At 38.6% G+C, this 16,144-nt stretch overlaps 5 protein-coding genes across 9 annotated transcripts; 2 read left to right on the top strand and 3 right to left on the bottom strand.

Moving 5' to 3' along the window:
• Positions 1 to 327: 327 nt before the first annotated feature.
• On the bottom strand, positions 328 to 1,373 carry LOC137744142 (uncharacterized). The gene is made up of 3 exons (XM_068484006.2): positions 803 to 1,373; positions 650 to 718; positions 328 to 556 (listed from the first exon to the last, which is right to left on the bottom strand). The coding sequence occupies exons 1-3, from the start codon at positions 1,301 to 1,303 to the stop codon at positions 437 to 439; spliced, it is 690 nt and encodes a 229-aa protein (XP_068340107.2). The 5' UTR covers positions 1,304 to 1,373; the 3' UTR covers positions 328 to 436.
• A 922-nt stretch (positions 1,374 to 2,295) lies between these two features.
• LOC137745878 (uncharacterized) lies at positions 2,296 to 4,863 on the bottom strand. 2 transcript variants are annotated; one of them, XM_068485912.2, is made up of 7 exons: positions 4,193 to 4,863; positions 4,000 to 4,080; positions 3,827 to 3,904; positions 3,502 to 3,546; positions 3,329 to 3,418; positions 3,083 to 3,184; positions 2,296 to 2,698 (listed from the first exon to the last, which is right to left on the bottom strand). In XM_068485912.2, exons 1-7 carry the CDS (start codon positions 4,823 to 4,825, stop codon positions 2,513 to 2,515), a joined length of 1,215 nt encoding a protein of 404 aa, XP_068342013.2. In that variant the 5' UTR covers positions 4,826 to 4,863; the 3' UTR covers positions 2,296 to 2,512. The 2 variants fall into 2 exon arrangements, with proteins under 2 accessions (XP_068342013.2, XP_088536842.1); XM_088680716.1 differs by lacking the exon at positions 3,502 to 3,546.
• A 1,093-nt stretch (positions 4,864 to 5,956) lies between these two features.
• Positions 5,957 to 10,223, top strand: LOC137744832 (serine/threonine-protein kinase AtPK2/AtPK19). Its single transcript, XM_068484641.2, has 7 exons — positions 5,957 to 6,292; positions 7,200 to 8,136; positions 8,347 to 8,429; positions 8,515 to 8,635; positions 8,722 to 8,895; positions 9,232 to 9,336; positions 9,680 to 10,223. Exons 2-7 carry the CDS (start codon positions 7,465 to 7,467, stop codon positions 9,965 to 9,967), a joined length of 1,443 nt encoding a protein of 480 aa, XP_068340742.2. The 5' UTR covers positions 5,957 to 6,292; positions 7,200 to 7,464; the 3' UTR covers positions 9,968 to 10,223.
• A 144-nt stretch (positions 10,224 to 10,367) lies between these two features.
• On the top strand, positions 10,368 to 12,974 carry LOC137744831 (serine/threonine-protein kinase STN8, chloroplastic). Its single transcript, XM_068484640.2, has 5 exons — positions 10,368 to 11,091; positions 11,314 to 11,487; positions 11,636 to 12,040; positions 12,196 to 12,558; positions 12,672 to 12,974. Exons 1-4 carry the CDS (start codon positions 10,402 to 10,404, stop codon positions 12,541 to 12,543), a joined length of 1,617 nt encoding a protein of 538 aa, XP_068340741.2. The 5' UTR covers positions 10,368 to 10,401; the 3' UTR covers positions 12,544 to 12,558; positions 12,672 to 12,974.
• Positions 12,975 to 13,096: 122 nt separating this feature from the next.
• LOC137744833 (mannan endo-1,4-beta-mannosidase 6) lies at positions 13,097 to 15,813 on the bottom strand. 4 transcript variants are annotated; one of them, XM_068484642.2, is made up of 7 exons: positions 15,673 to 15,813; positions 14,941 to 15,184; positions 14,575 to 14,857; positions 14,298 to 14,492; positions 14,058 to 14,180; positions 13,749 to 13,960; positions 13,097 to 13,659 (listed from the first exon to the last, which is right to left on the bottom strand). In XM_068484642.2, the coding sequence occupies exons 2-7, from the start codon at positions 15,090 to 15,092 to the stop codon at positions 13,224 to 13,226; spliced, it is 1,401 nt and encodes a 466-aa protein (XP_068340743.2). In that variant the 5' UTR covers positions 15,093 to 15,184; positions 15,673 to 15,813; the 3' UTR covers positions 13,097 to 13,223. The 4 variants fall into 4 exon arrangements, with proteins under 4 accessions (XP_068340743.2, XP_088538165.1, XP_088538163.1 ...); XM_088682039.1 differs by having other exon boundaries at positions 13,796 to 13,960; XM_088682037.1 differs by having other exon boundaries at positions 14,941 to 15,033; positions 15,673 to 15,790.
• Between the last annotated feature and the right edge of the window lie 331 nt (positions 15,814 to 16,144).

Here is a 16,144-nt window from a genome sequence, read left to right as displayed (position 1 = left end):
TCGCTTGAGTTTAACATGTGACCAATAATGTAAATTTGAGGAGAAAATTTTGGGTAGCTAGGCATAACTAGCTAAAACTTAAATAAGGCAGTTTGACTAGTCACACCGCTTTCACAAAAAAAAAATGGCACTTGTATATATGAAGTTGTCTAATTCCATTGTGAAAGTGGCCAACTATCCAATTAGTTCAAATGTCATAATAAGGTTTTTATCCTAATTGAGATGTCATGTATTTCGTTTAAAACATTTAAACAAATTATTTAGAAGCAGTTGGATAATTATTTCGTTTTCAATAAAAACTCGTATTGTAATTACTAAACGAGAACATGAAACATAATGAGATATTATATTATTCTCTTTCTCAAAATCTTTTCAAATGCCACTACAATTTGAGGAAAATCATATAAACTTCACAGAGCAAAAATCTTGAAAAATATCACTTCTCATTTTCCTCTGTAACATTTTCGGAATTGGAAGCAGCACAACTCTCCGGCTTCTGCGGTGAGTTTTCATCCACAGATTCCTCCGTATCCTCCTCCGCTTCCACTTCCACTTCCTGATCAACAAAATAATCAAAATAAATTAAACAAAAAACACAATTAATTTCAAATCTGATCGAAGATTAAGGAAAATGGGGATTGTGATTCACCCGCGATGGCGATTCATCGGCCTTCTTTTCTTCCTCCTTCTCCCTGAGCGATCGAATCGGCGATACTCTCTGCTCCAAAACACTCAAAGCTAAATAAAAATTAAGGAACATAAAAGGGAATGGAAAAGCATTTGAAGTTAAATCGTAGCTTACAATTGATTGAACATGGAGTTGGTTCAATCGGTAAATCCGATCGAGCTCGGTCTCGAGCATCTTCTGAATCTGCCCTCTGTTTTCGAGCTCCTTCATCTGTATTTCCATCACCATATCCTTCTCCTTAAGCATCTTCTCCGTCTTCTCTCTGTCCGATTTCATCCTCTCCGTCTTCTTCCGGATCGCGCTCAGCTCCTCCGCCAGCGACACTTCCATCGCCTCAATCTTCACCGGAGTCGCATACATCGGAGGGTTCTCCTTATTTGAATCATCGACAACGCCAATCCATTGGTGAACCGGCTTGATTTTGAGATCGGAGTTCGTCGGAGTCACCGGAGTGTTCTTCGGCTGGAGCGGCGTCCGGCCACTTTTAGGCCGAACAATCTGGTTCCCGGCGATTCCGGCGACGGAAGATTGAAGCGTGTGCATTGCTTTGGTGGATGTGTGAAAGATGCTATGGCAGTTCAGGTTGTTATATTTGAGAGAGAGAAAAAAGGGCATTGTTGAGAGAGAGAGAGAGAGAGAGAGAGAGAGAGTTTGTTTGAATTTGAAAGTGGGGAGGCGTTAGGTGCTAACGGCTACATTTTTAATTTGCGTTCAGAAGGTTTATATATAAATAAGCTCCAGATTACGCTGATTAATTTATTATTTTATCAGGATATGATTGCGTGGCAATCAATTACGAAACACACGCTCATGGCGGGACCCGCACGCTCATTAGGTCCTACCACATAATGACGCGTAATTATATAGAAGGCGGTAAAATTAACTGTTTCAACAGTAATATGGATATGGCCCATACGGAGGGTAATTTTGTCATCAGAAGAAATAGAGGAGTTTGCAAAGTAATAATCACAGCCCTCATTAAGGATTTTCTCCATGTCGCGGATTTCAAGAGTAATAATCACAGTTTGACTGGTCCGAGAAATTTTCGGTGCAATAGAGAGTACACCACATGTCATTATGTAATTGGAGTGAAGTTTTTTTGTTTTCAAGTGTCGTTTCAATTATATAATAACATGCGGTGTACTGCTTTATGTTTCAGATTCATTGAAAAATCTCTCTAATTGTTCAATCAGTAAATTGCTAAAGTTCAATATTTTAAATGATCAATTTAACCACTTGGTACTACAGTTTAATAATATTCATCTTCACTAGTAAATGATAAGTCTTAAGTTCGATTCTCGTCAAAGATGAATTTTAACCGTATTATTGTGAGGCTAAACACATCTCTTTAGATAACATCGATTGTTAAAAAAAAATGATCAGTTTGAATTTCTACTAATCAGTTGATCACAAGGAAGATAAGTGGTTGGTTTTGTAGGGTCGTCCAATAACAAAGCGGTCGGGACTGTAGGACCATTCAATAAGAAAGTTGTCACAAGTGGAGCTGAATTAACCAAAATACAGGAAGGTTATGTAAGAGAGAGGAGGGCCAAGGGAGGAAGCATGTTTCTCCGTTAAGTAAGCTATTTCTACTTGTAGACAAATCATTGTTTGATACGTGTATGCTCCTCTTTTTATATTTCCAATAAGATATGTATACGTGTTAGACTGTGATTCTCATATAAATTGTGTTTGAATCGAAATATGAACATGTACAAAGCCTATGATGACTAAAACAGCATGATTCCAACATTTTATGTTGAAATCTACTCACAAGGTTCTTTAGGTTGATATCTACAAGAAGTCAACAAAACGCTATGAGGATCAGAAGTAATCCATTGGAAGGTCCCAATCATCATTGCCATTGGTCTTGCTTTTCCTGGAATTGAACTTCTGGTCACCAAAATTTCTTCTTCTTGTATACTTATCCGATCTTACGGGTCTTTCAATGTCGGAATATTCGTCGAGATCATCTACAGAGCTTGCAATATTTTGGCTGTCCAAGATACCCTGTTTTTTTACATATGGTCACATAAATCCCAACGTCAGTTTCTGTTAATTTACATGCAAACAATCTCACTGGACTAGATCCGTTCATGATTTCCTCAGAAGCCTCAATTACTGACATAGGGCCGTCGAATGGGCCAAACGGCACAATTATAGAACAAAAGTAAATGGAAACCAGAGTGCAGTAAAAAATAAATTTCTATGGTTGAACATGTCTATGCCCAAGAAAATGAGTTAAAACATCTAACACGAACGAGTGATACTCAAAAGTTAGTCGCAAATATATTATGGCGGTAAGTAAACTGTCATATGCGGGCATAAAACTTGGTAGCAAATTAAGCAAACTACAAATCAAGACTAGAGTTTTATTGTGCAGAAAAGAAGTACCTTGGTCAGCCTGTGTATGCGCGAAGCTGCAGCTTCATGCACAATGACGGCATCAGACACAACTTCCAGAACATCCTCAACAAACAGCGCATAGGTACTCACCTAAAATTAGCTGGAATTAAGCTTTGCAAGTAGAACAGTTCATAAAAAACCCCTAGACATGCAAGCCAATCTAGTTCAAATGGTAGGAACTTTTCAAATATTTAGCCTTTGTTTCATTAATCCATAAGATTTCATTTCACCTACCAAACTTGATGGAATATAGGAAATCCCAAATGAATCAAGTTCAAGGGATTCGACAGCCCCTGAATTGATGTTAAAACTGTATCCCCGCACCTAGAAATGCCGCATAAAACAAGTTAGAAGGTTGAGGAATCAGGAAATAAGTATGAAGACATTAGTGCAATATAGAGTACCACCTTTCCAATTGTTCGTCGACCTGGTGTTACAACTTGGTATCCTACCTAGCAAATCACAACTTAAGAACTCAAATTGTAAAACATTGATACTAAAAGATATTGAACAAGGTACATGATGCACCCAACACCTACATATAATGATCAAATTAGCATTTGATAAGATAAGTTATCACTAAACACCTTTACTTGAGCTTTACTGATGCAGAAAACTAAACTAACCATGCAGAAAACAAACACAGAAATAAACTCCATTTGGAAAGAAAGGGAAGAGAGTGGACGCTCTTATCAAGCATATACATATATGTCACGGGGAGACAGAACATACCAACGTTTCCAGTCCAACAATCTTAAATTCATCATCATCAATCACACTCTCGTCCTCGACAAGCACAACATCACCAACCTGCAAAGAACAATAAATTGAATACCTTTTCCATAAGAGAAGAATGTTCATAGAGTACAGGCATGAAATATATAGGTGCCCCAAGCACAATGTACCTGGGTAATATCGTCAAGAAGAAAACGTTCAAACTCTCCCGAAAGCAAGTTTCGCCTCACTTCTACAAACTTTACCATCCACTGCGAAAAGAAGAAAATAGTTCTAAGTTCAACTGACAAACTGGAAACAAAATGATCAAAGGATAGGAACTTTTTATCATAGCATACGAAAATCGAAAGTTTGATAACTTACTGAATTGGTATTCACCCAAAGCTGAGAGACAAATCCCAAGCTGAGGGCACTTTGAATACTGATAACTTGCTTTGCAAGAATATTGGACCTCCTCATTACCTGCCTCCCTTTTCTTAGTTCAACTTTTTCATCAAGGTGCTTCAAATTCTCCTCCTTCTCCAACCCATCACCGTCCGCACCCGCCATTCGGACCCGATTCTCCTCTTTTACGCTCCCATTACTCTTTCGTTTTCGGTTCTCCTCCCCCGAACCGCCCTCCCATTCCAGAAAATTTTCTGAACCCAATGAAGCATTGGATTCCTCACTGGGATCAATCCCATGTCGCGTTACTGACTCAATGGCCTCACCTTCGAGGTTGAAGAGGTTCTCCCCTTTCTCCTTAAACCCTAAATCGGCCGGAACCCCGAAATCAGCTATCGGATTCTCGCTGGCCCTTCTGCTGAGGAACAAAGACCTCCCATTTCTGGAGTTTGCGAGTTCTGAATTCGTGAAATTGGATGGTTTCGAGCAATTTGGCGGGTAAAAGTAAGGATGCGGTTGGATACGGGAGCTCCAATTGGTTCTGGTAAACCCTAATTTTGGAGATTTTGTGAGAGGAAAAGATAGGGGGATGGAGGGAAGACGGTCACACATGGTTAACTCAAAACACTCGACTGCAATGGAAGTAGTTGGTATTGAGGTGTGTGTGAGTGAATACGATGTCGCTTTGTAGGTGTAAGGAAACGCCAAGTCGTTTTTTGTGCTCTTCACTTATTTATAGACTAAAACACTTTAATCCAACCACTTCTAAGATCTAATATGATTACATCTAACTATAAAATATAAAAAAAAAATATAATCGTCCAAATTTAAATCCAACGGATAAAATAATTAAAAATTTTCTTTCATGCGTTTCATATTCTTTCGTAGTGTTTCACGAGTTTCATAGTGTCAGTTTAGTAATTTTTCAATATTTATCAAAATCTAAATATTTTTATGTTAGAATATTTCTAAAATTAAATTAGCCTACGTAATTCTTTTTCTATAAAGTTACTATAAGAAAAAATTATCTTAAATTCATTCCTTAACGATCCCAGACTAAAAGTTTAATTCAAAATAGTTAGAGTAGAAAAACTATTTTGGATTAAAACCGAATTTTTTTAGATAAAACAAAGAAAAAAAAATAGCAAAAACTTGTCTTTGTGAAATTATTTTAATGCTCATATTTTTTTCTCTCTTTTCTAATACTCTCTCATTTATGCATAAAAGGATATAATAATACTTTCCTAATCTTTTTTTTTCTGATAAAAAGGATTCTATTCTATTAATATGTCAACACAATTATAAAATAAAATCCCTATTTATTTCTCATTATTAACAAAATTATTTTTCCTTAATAACTAGCATTTACCTACACACTTTGTGTGTATGAACACATTTTTTAGAAAATGAGAAGGAGAAAGGGAGGGAGAGAGAGAGAACATGGGGAGAAGTAGGAGGTTTTTGTTTCTGGGTTTTTTTTTTAAATATTGGAGGTATTTTAACATCACTTGTAGGTGAGGTTTCAATAAAAAATAGTAAAATTTAGATATGTGAAATTACATTATTGTCTATCATTTTTTTTGTGTGATAGAAGATTAAGTAGCATTTTCATCATTTTTTTATTAACAAAGAGAATTTCATCAATTAGTAAAGATTATCTCAATTTTTCTTTGATCTTCTTTAATACATCTCATCGATCAATCAAAAATTAAAAAAATGTGTAATAAGTACAAAAGAGTACGTGGATATCCGAAACAACCAAAACCAATCGTAGACGCATGGTCAAAGCACGCATCCGAACCCACCAACCAATCGGAGAAAAGCATATTCCCATCCAGTTCCAGCACACCTTTAAAAAAGCCGAATCGCTGCAACTTGGCAGCTCGTCCGCCGACCAATCCCCACCCGCCACGTCTCCATCGTCCAAATTCCAAGAACCGAAAAGAATTGGAAGGCTGGAAAATATAAGCGGCAACGCGCCCCCTACGCTCCAGGATTCGTGAAATCAGACGTTTCCAAAAAACCTCCATTGTTTTTGTTCCCCTCTCTCTCTCGTGCTTCGTCTGCACCCTTCCCAAGGTAAGCAAATCCAAACCCTTTTGGGATTTTCGTTGTGCTTGGATTTCCGTTTTCTGTTTGGTTTCCGAGAAACGGTAGGAAAGTAACAGAAAGTTTGAGTTTTTTAGCCTGAAACAACAACAACGTGTTTTTAGATCTAAAGTTTCGTTTTTTCGGATTTGTTTGTGTAATTGCGCTGAGCTGTTTTGAGATCTGGTAATTGTTGGGATTAATTGCTTTGCTTTTGTTCTTGCCATGGCGGATTACACAATCTTAGCTTGAAATCTGAAAACTTTTGGATTCCTTGATTCAATTTCGACTTCCCCAGTTTGGAATTTCTGCGATTTCGAATTCTGGGTTGTTTTTATTGTGATGCATTTTGCTTTATGCATTAATTTTTGGTTCGTATTGTGTAATTCTTATCATATTAATATTGGTTCTGATTGTGTGTTTGAATGCACCAAATTGTATATCGAATGATTCGAATTCTCCATGAACTTTTTGACAAATCAAGTAAAGTGTTTGGGATTCCTCGATATGTTTTTGAGTCGAAATTTGGGTTATTGAGGGAACTTAATTTTGGAGGGAACAAATAGTTAATGATGTTCTTGGGATAATATGGGAATTTTCAATGAGTTTTGGATTGAAATTAAACATCAACAATAAAGTGCCATTGACCAAACTTTTGATCTTGAAACTGGAACAAGAGCTTTGTTTGACCTGATTTATGTTATAAAGCAGGTCAAACTAAAGCCATATTTGACTTTTGGATTCTTGTATAAATTTTTCTATATAGTTTTGTTGTGAAGATTGTGCTATCATGCTAGAGACGCCTCTTTGTTTTCGAGCTGTTTTTGGTCACGCAGTACAAAGTTACTAACGAACTTTTTTCTTCCTTGTGTTTGGTGTTTGAACTCAAATTTGACAGCCTGATCTTCATGAATTCAAGAACTGCTGAAGCATCCGTGTTTTCCTGTAAATCGGGAAACAAGAATAACCTCTTCTTTGTCTGGATTTTGTTCTGTCTATTGCCAAAGTTCCTAGGAACCCCTTTTGCAATCGTGAACTTGGCAATTGACAGGATTCCATCTAGAGCACTGGCCGTTGAGACTTTTGGATAGGTAAAATCGATAGCAGGGATCAATTTAAGGGTGTCTCTCTGAAGTTAGCATCCCTGCTCTCTACTTGAAAACATGGTTTCCTCTCAGCTACCTGGTTTGACCAAGGCCCACATGTGCAAACCAATTCAGATCCAGTTGCTTTTCCCCATGGAAACAGTGGATGGTGCGGTTTCAGATCACCTCGAGCTTGATTTTGATGATGTATTTGGCCCTCTACCAGTTCAGACCTCAGTAGAAGTGAATTTGGCTAATTCTACCTCGACTGAAGATGCTACTGAGCTTATTTATGACGATCCAGTGGTTATTCACAACCGATCACATTCTTTGGTTGGTCCCTCATCGTTTGTAAACCAATCATTGAAGCTCAGCAAACTGACTATAAGTGACACAGAAGATTCAGTGGAACTGGTAGAATGTGTCAAAGGAAATACCTTCAAAGAATTTCAGGAACCTTTTATTGATGGTGGTGTCAACGAAAAGCCTCTTGAAATTATTGACGAGAACCCCATGAAGATTGAGAGTGTAGGCATTGAAGATTTTGAGGTTTTGAAGGTTGTTGGGCAGGGTGCATTTGCAAAAGTATATCAGGTTAGGAAGAAGGGGACATCAGAAATATATGCAATGAAGGTCATGCGGAAGGACAAGATCATGGAGAAAAATCATGCCGAATACATGAAAGCTGAGAGGGATATTTTAACAAAAATCGATCATCCATTCATTATCCAACTTAGATACTCATTTCAGGTATTTCCTGCCCTGCTCTGGAAGTATTTGTTCGTATTTACCTTTTCTGTTCTGCCCTTCTATATCATGCTTAAGAGAATCCATGTTGGGAAAAACAGTCTTATGAACCATATCTTCAAAAGATACTGTCAATTGATATACTCAATGTGCTGATTTGGTGACTTTCTTGATGATGACTAGAGGACTAACCTAGTTTAATTTGCTATGCAGACCAAATATAGACTATATCTTGTGCTGGATTTCATTAATGGTGGTCACCTTTTCTTTCAGCTCTATCACCATGGCCTTTTTAGGTACCTTTGGTTTCAACATTCGATATTTTGTTTATTTATGAGCTCAAAGATGCAGACACTTAACTTTTCTCTTTTCTTTTTTCAGAGAGGAGTTGGGACGAATATATGCAGCTGAAATTGTTTCTGCGGTTGCTCACCTCCATGCAAATGGAATAATGCATAGGGATCTTAAACCTGAAAATATCCTATTGGACTCAGATGGCCATGTACATTCTCCCTCTCTGTTTACTGCTCTGATTAATTGCTGCCTATGAATTGTAACTGATTTCATGACCACTGGTTTATTTAACAGGCCATGTTGACCGATTTTGGTCTTGCGAAGCAACTTGAGGAGAATACAAGATCTAATTCCATGTGTGGAACTGTGGAATACATGCCACCTGAAATAGTTCTTGGAAAGGGCCACGATAAGGCTGCAGACTGGTGGAGTGTGGGAGTCCTATTGTTTGAGATGCTTACTGGAAAGGTTTGCTTTTTATTCATTTTCTTCTTGTATATCACAATGATATAGGAAAATTTTCTTGATAGTCAAGGTTATCCGGGTTTGTTTCTTATGCTACTGTAATATTGTCTGTATGTACTGTTTATGTTGGACATTTCATCCATGATGAATAAACTTCTTTTTCAAAACTGATGAAAAAATTATTTTGTTTCTCAATTAGGTAACCCAAGCACAGACGTGCACTTTAGGAATTGTGTCCATAGTTTTTATGTCAATACAGATCTTATAAGTTGGAACATATATTCTACAGCTAATATCATCTAATATGAAATTAATTTTTCCCTGCTTTTGCTTCTGCAGCCTCCTTTCACTGGGAACAGGGAGAAAATTCAGCAGAAGATTGTTAAGGAAAAGATCAAGTTGCCATCCTTTTTGTCAAGTGAAGCACATTCTCTGTTGAAAGCGGTATATATTCATTTACTCCAATCAACCTTCTTCTCTTGGATAATTTCTGCTTTTGTACGACATTACTTACTGCTACTATATGATTGAGTTTCCTTTGTATGGGATTACATTCTGGAACTATATGACAAAGTGTTCTTCTATCTTAATCTATGAACTGAATCTAGAACATTGTCAAACCACTGCGCCATCACTTCAAGTAGTCCCCAATAGATATGAAAAGACCAGCGTCTTCTATTTTTGCTTAGTGGGTGGCTGGGAACGGCAATTCTGATCCCTGAGTTTTCTTTTGAGCCTTTCTAATCCATGACTGTGAGAGAACTGACTTTGCTGGTTATGTTTTCAGCTGCTACATAAGGATCCAAGCAAGCGCCTTGGTAGTGGGCCTTTGGGGAGTGAGGACATCAAGCGCCACAAATGGTTCAAGCCAATAAATTGGAAAAAACTGGACGCTCGGCAAATCCAACCAAGCTTTCGTCCTGAAGTTGCTGGGAAGCATTGCATTGCCAATTTTGACAAGTGCTGGACTGACATGTCAGTTGTGGATTCCCCAGCCGCTAGCCCAAATGCTGCTGGAAACCCCTTCACGGGCTTCAGTTATGTTAGGCCGGCCTCCTCTTTTCTCCAGAAGTAGACTTCATTTGCTAGCATGTGTCATCCCAAGATGCAAGTTTTTCGCCATTTCATATCCTTTCCCTCATAGGATCTTCTTAACTGTGAACTTATGTAAGTTGCTTGAAAGCAGTATCCAGGAGAGAGATTTCTCTTTAGCGGTCCTCTCTTGAGATTAGACCATATGAAATTTCTGCAGACACATTTGCGTCTGTAGAAGTCTGAATGTTGTATTTCCTTTTCAAAATTACTATAATTATATCCACTTTTTATTTAAATTCGTGACATATTAATGTTATGGTAATATCACGAGAATTCTTATAAGCTCTCCAAAATAATCATTTGCCACGTCTACCAATCGTCATCAAGAACCAATTTTCTTAAAAACAATGTTATTTTCTCATGTTTTCCCTTATTTTCCATATTTTTTGTGCATTTTGGTGAAGCAAATTTCACATGTGGATAAATAAGAGGACACGTGTCAAAGTGCCAGCCTTTGCTAACACTTGTAGTAGTTCTCCCACAGAACAAAAGGTTCACACTTCACAACATAACCTCCATACAAGCATGGCCTATCTGCACTCTCCAAGTCTAACCACACTTAAACACAACCCTAAACCTGCACGCTTCCCTCCTTCAAAACCCTCTCCACTTCACAATCTCTGCTTCTTCACAACCCAACTCAAAATCCAGCCTCAGAGATGCAATGCATTCTTCGGCGAAATCTCCGATAGTATATTGGAAACCGCCCTCCATTTGGACCAATTTCCTCCTCTGCAATATGGTTTCATGCAGTTTGAGAGGATCACAGAGGAGCTATCAGAAACACAGAAGTGGGGGTTCCTTGTTTTTGCTGGCGTTACTTGGATATACTTAACCGCGAGGCCGGGGATTCTCATTGGCGCCATTGATGCGTACCTTCTTGCTCCTCTGCAGTTGGTGTTGGACAGCTTGATTGGGAGGAGGAGGTTGAAGAGGACGGACTTTGTGATCGGGGAAAAATTGGGAGAGGGGTCTTTTGGTCTGGTATATTCCGGGGCAGTTGTTCCGAAGAATGTGAATATGGAGGAGATGGTGCAGAGGAGAGGAAGGGGAAGGGCACCACAATTGGATGAGAGGTTTAAGGAGAAGGTCATCCTCAAGAAGGTAAGTAGGTAACTCTGTGATTTATCATGGTAATGATATAAGTATTTACGGTTTTGGGAAACTATGCACAAATAGAACCCCTTACAAACTTTTTTGTGTGTGCATAGTTTCTAAGGTATTACAAGATTGGCTTTGTAGATTTGATCATTTACTTTATTTATCAGTGTTTTCTGTGATGTGTAAAAAGATTGATCTGATTTTTTTTTGGAATGGAAAATGCAGGTGAAGATTGGGGTTCAAGGGGCTGAAGAATTTGGCGAATTCGAGGAGTGGTTTAATTACAGGTTGTCTAGAGCAGCACCTGAAACATGTGCTGCGTTCCTGGGAAGTTTTGTTGCTGATAAAACAACATCACAGTTTACGAAGGGTGGAAAGTGGCTCGTCTGGAAATTCGAGGTACCTACGCCATTCGTGGATCACTTGTTCGAAAATCTAAAGCATTTTGCTCTAGATTCAGATTATTTAGATCAATCCATGACAGACTGCTTTATATGATGATTACGAACTCAGTGCTATTTTACATGTGATTTTAAATCCATGACAGGGAAACCAAAACCTTGATGATTACATGAAAGATCGGAAATTCCCTTTTAACTTGGAGTCTGTCATGTTTGGACGTGTCCTGCAAGATGTAGACTCCGTCAAACGCAGTGCATTGATCATCAAGCAAATAATGCGTCAAATTATTACTTCGCTCAAGAAAATCCATGACACGGGCATTGTCCATCGGGATGTAAAGCCAGCGAACTTAGTAGTAACAAAAAAGGGACAGATCAAGCTCATAGATTTCGGGGCAGCCACTGACCTCCGGATTGGAAAGAATTATATACCAGACCGTGCCCTTCTTGACCCTAATTTTTGTCCTCCTGAACTATATGTGCTCCCAGAGGAAACACCGAATCCTCCTCCTGAGCCTATTGCGGCCTTACTTTCTCCGATTCTTTGGCAGGTACTACACTTTCAACCCTTTATTTGCGATGCCAAATATATGAAAGCTATGTTGCTTTGCAGGAGGTATTTGGATCAGAAAAAGCACGAATTCTTGTTTTAAAGCATAGAAAATCTGTTTATGAGATGAATCAGACGTTGTGATTATTGTTGCAGCTGAACAGTCCTGATCTGTTTGATATGTATTCTGCGGGAATTATACTACTGCAAATGGCAATACCATCCTTAAGGTCTTCAGCAGGCTTAAAGAATTTCAATTCAGAGATAAAAATGGTTAAATATGATTTGAATAAATGGAGGGACTACACTCGGTTGAGGCCTGACTTGTCACTTCTTGATCTTGATTCGGGTAGAGGGTGGGATCTGGCCACAAAGCTTGTTTCCGAGAGAGGTTCCCTTAGAAGAGGGCGCTTATCTGCCGCTGCTGCTCTAAGGCATCCTTATTTCTTGCTAGCTGGTGACCAGGCAGCTGCAGTTCTCTCAAAATTAAGTTTTACCAAATAGTGAGCTGCTTATGATGTGAGTTTGCCCAAGTAAATTTTCTGTGGTTTGTTTTCTTTATTTCTTCGGAAATACAAGTCAAAATCTGATTCGTCGTGCATAATAAAAGGCAACCTTTCCTTTTGTCACAGAAACTGAAGAATGGAGAGGCTCACAGACACAAGGCGTTGCCCACTTAGGTTGTGATGGTTGCCATTTTGCATCCGATGAGACCTAAGGTTCTCGCTTCCAATTTGCCACTCCATCGGATGCAATTACAAGAGTTACAGGTCTTCAATTGTTTTTCTTTACTGGTAATATTATAGCAGAGGAGGTATACACATATACTCCCCCAACCCCACTTTGTAATTCATTCTACATTTACCAGTACTCTCTGTATCGGAAAGCTCATTTATGTCATGAGAAAGTAACGAAATCAATCGGTTCATGATCAACCTAGTAATATAGTTTTTGACAATGTTTCTTTTAGTTTATCACACAAAAATTACAGCTCGCAAGTCCATATTTACAGACTGTTGGAATCGACAAAAATAGCAGTTTGTAATGATCGGGGAAGGGTTCAAAACATGTTATACTACCTTCTTGACAAAACGAACTCTCCTTATTTTTTCTATGAAGAGTAAGATCACAGACTACACATAATACATATCAATGAAGAAATGACGATTCAAAGCATACAGCATTTACAGATCATCGTGATGTAACAAGAATGCATCTAGTGGATTCTTCTTCTTACAACCCCACCGGCATTTCCAAGAACATTGAGAGTTGAATAGGCCAAGTCTTGTGGAGTGAAGGGCTATGATGCTTGATGTTGAAGGAGATTTTGAGAGAACAACTGCATACCCATCGTCCATGTAGTCCGTTCCTTCTGGGAAGAGCTGCCACAAAAGACTCCCACCTCCACTCCCTCCTTTCTTCATAGAATTGAATATGGTCTTGTACACTGTGCTGAGAAGGGTGTCTCTAAATGATGAATTGTAGCTGGGGTCTTTCGAAGATACGCCAAACTCGGAAAACATGACCGGCATTCCAAGATACTTTTCTGCATCCTCAATGTGGGCTTCCATCCATGACTCGGTAAATTGGAGATGCACATCAGAGATTGATGATGATATCCTTCGTCAACGAATTTATAAAACTTCAATCAGAAATTGTATACTCAAATACATTGTTAGGAACTAAGACAATTTATTTTCAAAAGTTACCAAGAATCTGCATAAATGTGAACAGAAGCAAAATCGACACCGAAAACCTGGTGGTTCCTTATGAAATCAGCTCCAACTTCTTGAGCATATGGATTTGGATTGAATTGAACTCGGTCAGGTGCTGAGGGACCATAAAATCCTTCCAATCCAATCTCTACCAAGTGTTTCGGATCAATGCTCTTAACATAAACTGCCATTTCTTGTATCCAATCCTAGAAGACAGAACATTACAAAAAAAAAAAAAAAAAAAAATGATAAATTCCAATAAAACACAGACACAGACAGTCATATCTGTTGAAGAGTATAAACCTGCAGTTTATCGCCCGAAGGATCTGAGGTGCATTGAGGCTCGTTCATCAGTTCCCAAGCGAAAATTGTGGGATCGTCCTTGTAAGTCATGTTTGTGAGTGTATTAACTCTATTAAGCACCGTCTACAACAACGAATATGCATGAAGAAAATCACTACAAACTTAATTAACAGGTAAATTAAGCACAAAACCGACGAGGGTAAGATGATCAAGGCTTGTAAAATAATGGTTTTGACATGCCTTAACATGGGCCTTGTAGTAGCTTTTGAGTGTTGGATGAGAGAAGAAATCGTCGTCAGAAGTCAAATTCACACCAGCTGCTTTTCCCCATTTAACATATTGTGCTTTTCCACCATATGCATCCCAGTTGTTGGTGAAAGATAATATGAGTCTGATCTTGTATTTCCTTGCTTCACTTATCACAAAATCCAATGCCTGCAACTCATCGTACGAAATTCACTTAGAATTCGGAGAGTAGTTCGAAAGCATTGAACAAACAAGTGGTTAGGGATTTTGCCTTGAAAACTTCTTCATCATAAACTGATGGGGATTTCTGAAGAGCTCGCCACTGGCCGTCGTTGAAAGCCCAAGTCCTGCAAACAGTTAGTCCGACCGAAGATGCCTGTTTAAACACATCGGTGACTTTGCCTCTTGTGGATTGATCAGCAGCAAATACCATCAGCCAGTAAGTGTTGAATCCATTCACATAGAAAGGTTGATTATTCACCACAAATTGGTTCCCTTTCTTCTGCACTAAGTGCCACTCATCGTCTTCCATTCCGCCATTCACCTCTTCAACCCTACACATATAGGAACATATACATTACGCACATAAAATAAAACTTGACATAGAAAAACAAAAGAAATACACTCTTATGGGTACCAATCATTTGGGCTCGGATACGTTAAATGATCTTCCGCTTCCTCCGCCACAGTTTCCATTTGCTCAACTCCACTGGCATCAAAGAAAGTAGAACTACAATGGTCGATGAAAATCATAAAAATGGTCACCAAAATAATGTTCTGTGGCACCATTTTTCTTTTGTGGGCATCCAGGACATGGATTTGGACTTGAGAGAATGCATTTTCTTTGGGATACGTATTTATACGTATGGATCAGATGATGTCTACACAAGAAAACGTGTTGGAATTGAAGAGATGATCACATTTCAAACTTTGAAGGGAAGGCAAAACAAATTGCTTCTTGGCTCCACAATGTGTACTGTTTCAAGGGTAGGAGTAAAGTTGCAGCTAGTATCAATCCCTAATGCACTTTCAGTTAGGTCCTACAACAAGGTGGGTTGAGCACTAGCAAACAAACATAGTTATAAAAACTGAAAAAATTGAGACGAGAAGATTAATGTGTCCGAAGAGCGAAAAACCGAAAACATTTTAGAATAATGTAAAACCGATAATCCGATGTTTATTTGTGATTATGGTTAGATAGTGTGTTGCTTTCAGTTTCAGCTCAGATGTCATGATCATCATTTACAAATGATGGAGTAGAGTGCATTTGATCATCTAGAGAACTCCTAGAAAACAAGAACTAGGCTGGTTCTATATATGCATAAAAAAACAAAGTTCAGAGAGAAAGCAAGAAAGATGGATTATTTACCTTTTTTCTGCAAAAACTTGGTTACTTTGTCAACAGCTCATGAAGAACAAGAAGAAAAGGAGGAGAGGGAAAGCTGAAAAAAGGAATGCATGTCTTTGTGTCGGTTGCACTGCATTGCGAAGGTAGGTAGCTTTTCGTTTTCCTTTGCTTTTTGCCTTTAAGCTCTTTGTGACTACACGTATCAATATTCAGTACCACAAGGATTGTCGAGTGCTGTGTTGTCTTGGCCAAAGCTTTTTGTTCTAGCTAAAGGGGTTAAGTTTTTCTTTTTGTGTTGCGGTTGCTTGGGTTTTGTCCCCCGCTTTTTTCAACCAAAAAAATGCCTAGTGTTGCCGAGTCTTACTCAAACAACCAAAGAGTCATCGGAGACACTATCAGCAACTTTCCCGGCCGCCAAGGAATCAACTGACCACGTTAACCCATGGTAGATCCGCCATTCCCGACCACTGGCTTAACCCACGTGAATGTTGTG

Source organism: Pyrus communis, chromosome 12 (genome assembly GCF_041283825.1).
Source record: "Pyrus communis isolate YQ-2024b chromosome 12, ASM4128382v1, whole genome shotgun sequence".
Classification (NCBI taxonomy): domain Eukaryota; kingdom Viridiplantae; phylum Streptophyta; class Magnoliopsida; order Rosales; family Rosaceae; genus Pyrus; species Pyrus communis.
The sequence above is the reverse complement of the archived record's forward strand: the minus strand, read 5'-3'. Positions and strand labels throughout refer to the sequence as shown.